Raw genomic sequence first — 10,977 nt, forward strand, 5'->3', positions numbered from 1 at the left:
GAAGACTTGCAGGAGTCAGGCAGAAGAAAGAGGTAACAATTTTAATATTCAGTTTGTGGTGTGTTGCTGTTCAATAATTTATTAGGGTGAGCTGTAACTCCTGCAATCCAAACTTAATGTAAATGGGAATAAATCATCATTCAAAAACATTCATTTAAGTACTGCGTCTGTTGTGTAGAAACAATATTAAGCAACTGATAGTTGCCTCTGGGATATTACAGAGAGAAGGGGCTGTTGGGGGTTCAGTCAGTCCAGCTTATTATGTACACAAAGTACAAGGATCAATATCCAAAAATGTATCCACAAAATAAGCAGTATTCAGCTATAGCTGACCATAAACAGCAATACAGTTGATGAACTACTGATTTTTGAAAAGGACATTACATTTAAATGACAAAAAAAAAGAATTCTATAAAATAAGATAAAACATTTTAGCACAGGTTAAATAATAAAAAAAACACATTGACTAAGGTTTTATTATATTTGATCTTGAATTAAATTTAGCCAATATAAAAAATGGAAGGGTTTGATTCCCTCTAAATGTTATTCTGAGAAGATGTTACCCTCAGCTTTTGAAACTCCCAACCAATAGATGTGTTGATTTACAGGACTCGTATGTAAAGATAAATTAGGGGAAACCTCTCTAAAATATTTTCTTTAAATCAAAGTGCAGTAGTGTGATGGCTCCACTATCTCACAGCCTCTTTTTGGACCTGATGGGAGTGAAAATGAATCATCTGGATGCACAAAAACTGTTTTTGCAAATGTTTTCAGTTCCTTTTTGAATATATGTCAAGTTTTCCTTAGAAAACAAAAATTTCGTGTTGAGAGAGACAACACTAATTGTCCTAACAGTAACAAACTTTATGCTTTTTTTTGTTTAGAACTCATTTAATATGTTATACCTTTATTACATTAATCTGCATTTTCTATCAGAAGTAAAATCAAAGCTTATCTTCAAATAAGCACAAAAACATTAAGATTAAAGTAATATATACATTATTCAAGAAGTTTTCTACATTCATAAAGACAAATGCCTAATTTATCGCTCATAATTTGTAACATTTATTTCCTTTGTATTATCTTTGACCAGATAAGACATATTTTCTGCAGTTTTAAGCTGGTTTTGACACCTAACCTGCAATTTAACAAACCAATTCCCAGAAAGTAGATCAACACTGATTCACATGGATAGATAATTTTTGAAGATGTTGAGAGCTGGTGAAAAAAAACAAGAAAAATGAAGTTGAAAGTGACTAAAATTGATGTAATATCCTTCTGTGTGACTCAATTTTTTTCTTTTTGATGAGAAACACTATTATTATAAATAATTAATGAAATAACCAGAGCTTATTCTTATAGATGCTTCACTTTGCATCCTTATTAAATTAGTTTTATGTTTTACTTTGGTAGTTTCTTATAGTTCCAAAGTACTGGGTAAATTTTTCTGTGTTTTTACTTTCCAAAAATCAGAGGTGGGTGTGTTTGGTGATGAAGATGGAGGATTTCCGACGGGTGGGCGGGAGAACAGCTGCTCCCTGCTTTGACTTTGGTACCAGATATTTCTGGCGGCCGATCACTGAAGAGCTAAGATTATTTTCGAGCCTCTGAATCACTGCGTTGCCATGTTTGATGTCTAACTCGAGACCATCTGTTGATCTAATCGAGATTATCCACAGATGTGTTCAGGTTCATTTTCAGGGGCAAAAGCGGTAAAAAATAGATCTATGTGCCAGAGGTTTGTTTGACGCTTTCTGAAACATTTTATTGAGTGAAATGAAAGATTCTGATGGTCCAGATTTTTAAAAGTTGTTTATTCTTCCCCTTTTTACTGCTTGAAACAGTCAAATTTTGAACAAAACGGGCATTTAAATACTTGGTTCTGGTGAACTTTAAAATGATAGTGTCAACAGTCCCAGGATCTTCTAAAAACAAGTGTAGTCTTTGTTTAAGCACAAAAATGCTCATTCTGATGCTCGTCTCTCTGAATTATGAACACTTTCTGCCTTTTTTATACACATTTTAGAGATTTCTCTTCTTTGTTTTCTGATATTCTACTTCAGATCCTGTTTTTCAAATCAGCATTTTATCAGCACAAATTCTTTGTATTACTTCATGGTTTACATTTTAACTTTAAACACAAGAGTTTTGTTTAACATAATGTGAGATTAAACGTAGATAAACAACTTTTGCTGCTTTTATCATCCAGGGTTTTTTTAGCAACCATTTGGTTTTTGAACCAACTTTGAACTTCGGAAATATTTGATAATTTTATATCAGACTGTGTTCCTACGTCTTTTGGTAAATTAGGACATTTAAATTTTGGCTATCACAAGTGCCTTGCTCAAGCAGCACCTGTGATGCTACAAGGCAATTTAATTTGATGATAAAATTTGTTTTATTGTTATTGTTGTTTTCATTTAAACTTATTGCATACTCTGTTTTTTTTGTCTGTTTTGTGTTACACCTTTACTTACTACAATTTATTTTTTTCTGTTTTTTGTGTATTTGTTTATGTCTGCACAGGGTAGACAACAAAGTAAAAATGTCATTGCACTTAGAGCTTGAATCTTTGAATCTTGAAAAATAAACTTTTACAGATTCAAATATAGGTATTTTAGAGTTTTTTTATACTAAAGTCATTTTTTGTTCTTAAAGACAACTAGCATGCAAAATCAGTAAAGTCTAAGCACATTGTTGTGTTACAAGGCCTTAAATTTGAATTAAGATCACGTCTGTTTTGCTTACTTGAACAAAAAAATTAAACATCGGAAATTTGACTGAGATAAAACTAATTTGCAAACTTCAGATTATCCCGTTTGCTTTATTGGAGAAGAAAAATGATTGAATCAGTATTGTAGTCAGTATGAGGGAGACAGAAGACAAATAGTTGTACAAAGTAAATGATCCAGATTTGGAACTGAAGGAAAAAGTTAATTCTTTCTTCAAATTTTTGTTAAGAAATAAGAAGAATATTTTAGAAAAAAAATAAGTTGAAATGATAAAAGATAGTCATCATCAAGTAAACATCTTTTCAATTTTCAAACTCTGATTAAAAAAAAAAATCCGTTTAATTTCTTGGATCTTTGATTTTTTCATTTGATCTATTCGTGCGGCAGAGTCTGAGGTTCTACCAGGCAGACGTTGGTGTTTCAACTGTTTCAAGAGGGATTGCAACAACGCAATGCAGTCTAACTGGAGCAGCTTCATTTGACACCAACAACAGCTGTGGATTTGCCCTGTTCTTTCCTGTGTACCAGCCAGCTCTGCCTGAGCTGGAAGCCTGCCGACCACAGAACCGGTACATGCTATTTAAAGAGCAGCTGAAGGGGCAAATCACCTCAGAGGGGTTTATTTTTTTCTGCCTACAAGCAGAAACTCGTTGGTTAAACGAGCAGGCAGATGTTTTTGACATAGTTCACACTGCCGAGACACAATTACAACCTTCCTGTGGTGATAATCCAATGAAGATTTTACTGACAAAAAAAGGAAAATGCAACATATGTGATGTCAAAAGGAATTTGATATGATAGAGCTGGGCTGACATCATGTTTTTTTATGGGTACTTCTGACATACTGAGGTTGCTACGGAGGCCGATCACAGACTCATTGAGTAACATAACCACAAAAACTGATCTATTGTCAGCTTAAAACATATTCTCTGCTGCAAAATAGTGTTAAAAATAGCTGCTTTTCGGAGAATTTAATTGCATTCTCATGTAATAAATAGATTTTTAAGGAAATTGTCTTTTACTCCAGTGTTGTTATTTGTATTTTAGATAGTAAAATGAGAAAGACTGTGCACCATAATAACCAAAAAATGTCATGTTGATTTGGCTTTCTTGCATTTTTAATTCAAGTAAATCTGTTTCAGCAGAAGGCTCTTATTTGACACAGGGTGTATTTTATTTTGAAAGGAGCTTGTATGTACGGTTTTGAAAAGTCAAATGATAAAAAATAGATCTAATTAAATTATTGTAAATGTTTATTTGCTACATTTTATAAATGAATAGGTTTATGGCCACAAAAACATAAAATAAAAATGTTTTTTTTTTTTTTTTTTGAGTGACGGAGAATATCTACAGATCTTTCCTTCAAACTAATGTCTATCTCTGCATTCAGGATCCCTGGCACTTTTAACAGAGAGGTTTTTCAGTTCAAGCATATCTTATCCTTGTTTTTTTCCTTCATTTACTTTGTTTTAACTGTAGCTTTAGCTCTAGCCGCTGTCCCTGGTCTGCTGCAGGTAAAAGAACTGCATTGCAAAGCCCAAACCTGACCCTCCAGCTCCTCTCCGGTCCGTCAGGAGGACACCTGCACCTGTCAGTCACAGCAACCAGCCCATAGGGACCAATCCGTCCTCCTCTGATTCTGTCCTACTCAGAAAACAGTCCTCAGTTAGCGCTGTGAATATCTACAGTGAGACTCTCACAGCAGGAACTAAAAATGAAAACGCAGATTTAGACAGGCAGTTAAAATTGTCATTTCTGTTCGTAGAAAGGTGGCAAAAAACAAAATTGTCAGCTGTTAGCCTTGTGTATGTCAATATGTGTTATTTCACTGACTTACATTTAATTATTGTGATTTAAGACAAATAATTTTTATTTTAAATGTTTCTTTTTTTTTATTTCTGATTGTTTCAAGCATCCAAAAACTCTGTTCACAACTAAAATTTATAGGAAATAATGTGCTGCATTTCCAGCAACATAACTGGATGAGGTGTTGCATAGTTTGTGAGAAAGGAAATCAACTAGTTTAATTCCATTGTTGTTTTGCAGGTTGTGTTGGAATATTGTCTTTTAGAATTAAATTTTAGGAAGTCACACAAACTTTTTTTCAATATGAAAGCATCTTCTTGCATATTATAATTGATTTGTGATTTACAGCAGAAAAAAATCTTTCCTTTCATGTGATCTTTTACATTTTTATGCAAAATAAAATAAAAACAAAAAGGCTAAACCATTCTAACATTGGGGAAATATGAAAAAGGTAAAATTTCAGCTAAAATAAAATAGGTTCCCTTGTGTATAAAATGGATCAGTTTTCCGACAATGTTAGGTTCTATATTTCAAACTGAGTCTTTTCTCTTTTTTTAGGTGCTGTGTGTTGTGAAAACCACACTGTCGTCCTTCCACTCTACCAAAACTAAAGCAACCGGAGATAAAAAAAAATAAAAAAATAAGACAAAAAGGATCTTCAAGCATGGCCCCAAAGAAGAAGGCCCCTCGCCCAAAGAAGGCCGCCGAAGACACCATCACTCAGGTTCCCGTGGAGACCAGCTCCATCCCCTTGAAGGTGGAGAGCCGTGGTGACGGCGTGGTGGTGGTTGAGAGCGGCGTGAAGAAGATTGAGCAGATGGCGGCCCTGGACATCGCACAGCTGAACAGCCTGAACCTGCAGCTGCCGCCGCCCGCCATCAAGCCCGGCGAGAGGGGCTTCGGCCTGGGCAGCGAGCTCACGCGGCCTCTGCACGGCAACGCACTGCTGGAGGAGCTCAGCAAGATGCGCCAGGAGAAGTGAGCTTTGACAAACACCACTGATACCAGAGTGATACTAAACTATTTTCTGCAGGAAAGTGAAAAAAAAATTGAGGAACACAAATTATCTTAATTTAAAATAGAAAATCCCAATTTAACAGAAAGTCCAACTTGGTATTATTTTGTGAAACCCAAAGGATTCTGGGATGTTCACAATCATGCCAACAGCTGTTTGAGACATGTTGATGTGCTTCTTTTCACAGGTTCCTGACTGATCTGGAGCTGGCCTGTAAGACCAAGGCCTTCGACGTGCACAAACTGGTCATTTCCTCCATTAGCCAGTACTTTAGAGAGATTCTGGCTAAAGACCCTGGAATGAAGCGTCTGGAACTCCCCTCTCTCTCACCTCTGGGTGCGTTCAGCTCACATTAATGACAGGAAAGAACCAAAGTTTTGTTTTTTTGGGGGGTTAAAACACAACACTTAACATAAAGGGTGATCCGATTAATCCATTGACTATATATGAGAACTGGACAGAGTGAGTGTAATGTCACAGATAAAATAATAATCATAATAATGCACTTTATTCAAAAGCGTGTTTCAAAACACTCAAGGACACTGTACAAATTAAAAAGTAAAATACAATATAATCACTTTAAGAAAATGTTAAAAACACAATAAATAAATTGACATCTTAATAAAATCAGAAAACAGATGTTCCGGAGGTCAGGGGGGAGAAATGCCTTACTTCCGGCTCCAACGAAACGAAGTCAAAGCAGTCGCCATTTTTTTGCAATATGGATGTCGCCATGTTGGAGCCAGATGACAATACTCTTATGGCAACCACTCTCTCCAATCAGGAGTGAGCTTGTTTGATGGTTACACCACTTAAAAGTGGGTTCGGTAGAAACCTGTCAGGTAAACATTTTGAGCATTTAACGTTTGACCACATACTTTTATACTTTATTGGAACAAAAATAGTTATTCTGAAAAATATAATGACTGAGTAATAGCTGTTTATTTCTCTATAGAAATTTATGCAATTTTGGCTTATTGGAGCCAGCAGATACTTCCTGTTTGGAACATCAGGAGGGAGAGGTCACTCAGTCCAGTCCTTCATATACAGTCATAGGTTTGATTGACTTGATTACAGAAGAAGTAACTAGCTGTTTAAGAACCCATGTTTTTTTTACTCTACTTACAAGAGGTATTGCTCTTTTCTAAATCAGATTAGTCAAACTGTTCAAATTCTGCTCAACCTTTGAATCCTTTGAGGGCCAATCTGCCCGAATAGTTTTATACCATGGAGAAATGGTAAATGTCTATAATGCTTTTCAAACTTCCTTGAAGGCCCAGAAGTCTTCCAGCTCATAAAAAGGAAGGTATGCAGAGGATCCAAATTTAGAAGACTATGAAATATGTGGAAGAAACTCAAAAATAGAATGAGTAAATTTTAAAAAAGTATTAAAAGTTTTTTCACTTAGAAATATGAAAGAAGTTTGTAATGTTCATCAGAAACAGTTTAGCTGTGAGACAATATAATCCAGGAAATCGTAATTTTTAAGGGTTTAATTTGATCTAATAGAGTACAAATATGAGATTTGGTGTTTTTATCTTCATTCCCTGTGCAGGTCTTGCCAATGTCATCACTTTTGCCTACTTGGGCCGCGTCCATATGTCCCTTTACACCATTGGCTGCACCGTCTCTGCCGCCACCGCGCTGCAGATCCCTCAACTCCTCAAGATGTGCATGGACTTCCTGCTGGCGGAGCTCAACGTCCAGACCTGCGTCTACATCTGGAACATCGCTGCCGCCTACGGCCTGCTGCCCGTGTGCGACGCCGCCCGCCGCTTCGTCCTTGAGAACTTTGTGCCGTTCTCAGAGACGCCGCTCTTCATGCAACTGACCCTGGAGCAGATCTCCGCTTTCCTGCAGGACGACGCGCTGGTGTTACCGTCAGAGGTCACGGCTTTCCAGGTCAGAGGTCAAACATTACAGTCAAGTTTCATACTTAAGATAAAAAAAAGAGACTTCCAAATATAACTCTGCTGCATGCGGCAAGGAAGCCTGTTTATTAATACACAACTTCAGAACTAAAATAAAACAGCAGCTGAGGAGCCGAGAGAAGTCCAGCATCAAATGAGAGGCTGTTGAAAAATCAGCATCTGAAATTTTACCAAAACTTTAACAAGAAACGTACAGATTTTGGTGGAATTGCTACATATAAATCAAAATAACGAGATCAAAACTGCAACATGATGATAAATGTGAAGATTCTCCCTTCTGTGTTGAACTCAAACATAACGGGCCAATTCAATCTTCTGCTCCTCCTCCAGCTCACCATGAAGTGGCTGGACTTTAACGCCTCTCGCCAGGCTCACGCCTCTGACCTTCTGTCCCACATCCGCTTCGAGACCATCCCAGCCAGCGAGCTGGTGAGCCAGATCCAGCCAGTGCCCCGCATGATGCTGGACCCCCAGTGCCACCGCCTGCTGGTGGACGCCATGAACTACCACCTGCTGCCCTACCAGCAGAACACCCTGCAGTCCAGGCGCACGCAGGTCCGGGGGGCCCAGCAGACTCTTCTGACCATCGGAGGACGCCCGTCTCTCACAGAGAGGGCTCTCAGCCGGGAGGTCAGTGCTCCCAACTCGCAACTTGTTAACCCCGAAGCCTTAGAAAGACAAGAAGTCCTGCTGTCCAGGTTCTGTGGAGGGACCCTCGTGAAAGTGGAGCAACCTGGCGCCACCTGACCCAGCTGCCGGCGAAGAGCTTCAACCAGTGTGTGGCGGTGATGGACGGCTTCCTGTATGTTGCTGGAGGAGAGGACCAGAACGACGCCCGGAACCAGGCCAAGCACGCCGTCAGCACACTCAGCAGGTGTGGAATCTGATAGGAGCAGCTTTATTACAAACAGGAAGTCAAATTAGACCTGAATGTGGGTACTGAGGGTGTTTTACAGGGTGATCTGTACAGAACAAATTACAGGAAAGTCCTGTGAACCCTAAAAAAAAAATCATTTCTGCTTGGTCTCCGTAGATACTTTAGAAGTGTCCAGACCAACAGTCTGAGGAGGACTTTTCCCCTAAATCGGTCTCCCTATGAAGTCAATTGTGGAAATAGATTGGTCAAATCCAATCAATGTATTAGCAGTTTGGTGGCCTAGTGAATAAATGTCCATTCTGAGACTGTGAGAATGTGGGTTTAGGTCCACAGTTCACAGTTGGGTCATACCAAAGGCTGTAAATGGAGATCCAGTGTCTCAGTCAATGCTTCTGGTGGTTATAGGCTGACACCAGTGGTGGCTCTAGCAGTTTGGGGGCCCAGGGAGAACACTAAGATGGGGCCCTCTCCAGTAGTATCATTTATTTTTAAAATCCTTACCCAGGGTAAAATTGTCTGTGACATTTGTTGTTTTTTTTTATTTGTCAAGTTTAACTAAAGAAGGTAAAAGGTACAAAAATACTTATGTGACAGAACAAAACAATACCCTATGAAGTGGTGTCAACTAAATTTGTTTTCTCAATATGACAGTTTTCTGCTCCTCAATTCGCATTTCTTCTCTTTCTGTCTTAGCTTTTTTATATTCTTTTTCAGTTCCTTTGATTCTGTTCCTCATTTCCTTGTTTTGTTTTTTTTAATCTGCACTTTTTGAACACACTTTTTGTTTTTTCGTTATTTCTCAGCAGGTTGACAACCGTTTTTTTCTTTTCAAACTCTTAAAGAGTCTCTACGGTAACTGACCTGCTGATGGTGGAATATTCCATTACTTCAGGTTTACGGGGGAGGATAAAGCACTTTCACATGATTATGCCATCTCAAGGGCTGCACGGTGGCGCAGTGGTTAGCGCTCTTGCCTCACAGCGAGAAGGCCCCGGTTCGAATCCCGGCTGGGACCTTTCTGTGTGGAGTTTGCATGTTCTCCCCGTGCATGCGTGGGTTTTCACCGGGGACTCCGGCTTCCTCCCACTGTCCAAAAACATGCTTCATAGGTTGATTGGTGACTCTAAATTGCCCCTAGGTGTGAATGTGAGAGTGAATGTGTGTGTGATTGAGGCCCTGTGACAGACTGGTGACCTGTCCAGGGTGTACCCCGCCTTCGCCCATCAGTAGCCGGGTTAGGCTCCGGCACCCCCGTGACCCCGAAAGGGAAGAAGCGGTCAAGAAGATGGATGGATGGATGGATGGAAATATGCCATCTCAGTGATTTTTTAATTATTATTATTATTATGACAGAGTCAAAAAATGGTGGTCATGACAATTATTTTAAGTCTTCAGCTCGGGGGCCCCAAAAGTGTTGGGGACCCCAGCCTTTTCCTAATGGTAACTCCGCCCCTGGGCGCCAATATTTAGCAGCAGAGCCACATTTTAGGGTTAAACCACTAATGTGGGTCTTCATACTCAGAACAAAAGTATGATTTTAACTTTAATGGATGAATTCCTTTTAAACATAATACCCACATGAATCTGAAGTGTTTGAAACTGCTTTCTGCAGATACGACCCCCGCTTCAACACCTGGCTCCACCTGGCCAGCATGCGTCAGCGACGCACCCACTTCTCCCTGGCAGCCAGCGGTGGTCGCCTGTACGCCATCGGCGGCCGTAACGTCGAGGGCTTGTTGGCCACCACCGAGAGCTACCTGCCCTCCTCCAACACCTGGCAGATGCGCGCCCCCATGGAAGTGCCCCGCTGCTGCCACTCCAGTGCCACCCTGCCCTCTGGAGACATCCTGGTGACCGGCGGCTACATCAGCTGTGCCTACTCCCGCTCTGCCTCGTGCTACAACGTGGAGACCGATACCTGGAGCGAGAAAACCCCCATGGAGACACCCCGCGGCTGGCACTGCTCCGCCACCCTGGGTGGGAAGGTGTACGTAGTGGGAGGAAGCCAGCTCGGGCCAGGTGGAGAGCGGATCGATGTGCTGTCAGTGGAAGTTTTCAGCCCTGAGAGTGGGGCGTGGAGCCGGGCGGCACCGCTGCCCTTGGGCGTGAGCACCGCGGGCCTGTCCCCGCTGGCCGAGAAGCTGTACCTGCTGGGAGGCTGGAACGAGGCCGAGAAACGCTACAAGGCGGCCGTGCAGAAGTACGACCCGGCCACAGATAGCTGGTCGAAGGGGGAGGATCTGCCGGAGCCAACAGTAGGAGTCTCCTGCTGCGCCCTGACGCTGCCACCCCGCCACGCAGCACGCCGGCAGCAGCACCGCAACACCCCGGGACACGAGGAGCAGAGCCCTGCCGGAAAGAACCGGAGCAGAGAGAACAGCAAGGCCCCAGTACAGGTCCAAAGTGCATGAAAACACAGGAGAAGCATCAGGCAACATCTGGATCACCAGAACATTTCCTCTGCCAGTGACCCCTGACCCCTTCAATCAAAAATGGTCCAAAATGTGGAAAAGGGGAATCCCATTTTCATTTTTCTACAGAAGCTAAAATCGACCCTTTAAGAACCAGAATGTGTGACAACAGGAGGGTTCAACTTTGACCTTTTAGGCTGCTAAA

General features: G+C 40.8%; 1 protein-coding gene across 1 annotated transcript; it reads left to right on the top strand.

Annotated features, from left to right (window-relative positions):
* LOC112140723 (kelch-like protein 31) lies at positions 1-10,971 on the top strand. The gene is made up of 7 exons (XM_024263730.2): positions 1-32; positions 5,097-5,516; positions 5,741-5,889; positions 7,109-7,455; positions 7,815-8,114; positions 8,183-8,358; positions 9,974-10,971. The coding sequence occupies exons 2-7, from the start codon at positions 5,203-5,205 to the stop codon at positions 10,770-10,772; spliced, it is 2,085 nt and encodes a 694-aa protein (XP_024119498.1). The 5' UTR covers positions 1-32; positions 5,097-5,202; the 3' UTR covers positions 10,773-10,971.
* The last annotated feature ends 6 nt before the right edge of the window (positions 10,972-10,977 follow it).

The sequence above is a fragment of the Oryzias melastigma genome, unplaced genomic scaffold, assembly GCF_002922805.2.
Source record: "Oryzias melastigma strain HK-1 unplaced genomic scaffold, ASM292280v2 sc00585, whole genome shotgun sequence".
NCBI classification, from domain to species: Eukaryota; Metazoa; Chordata; class Actinopteri; order Beloniformes; family Adrianichthyidae; genus Oryzias; species Oryzias melastigma.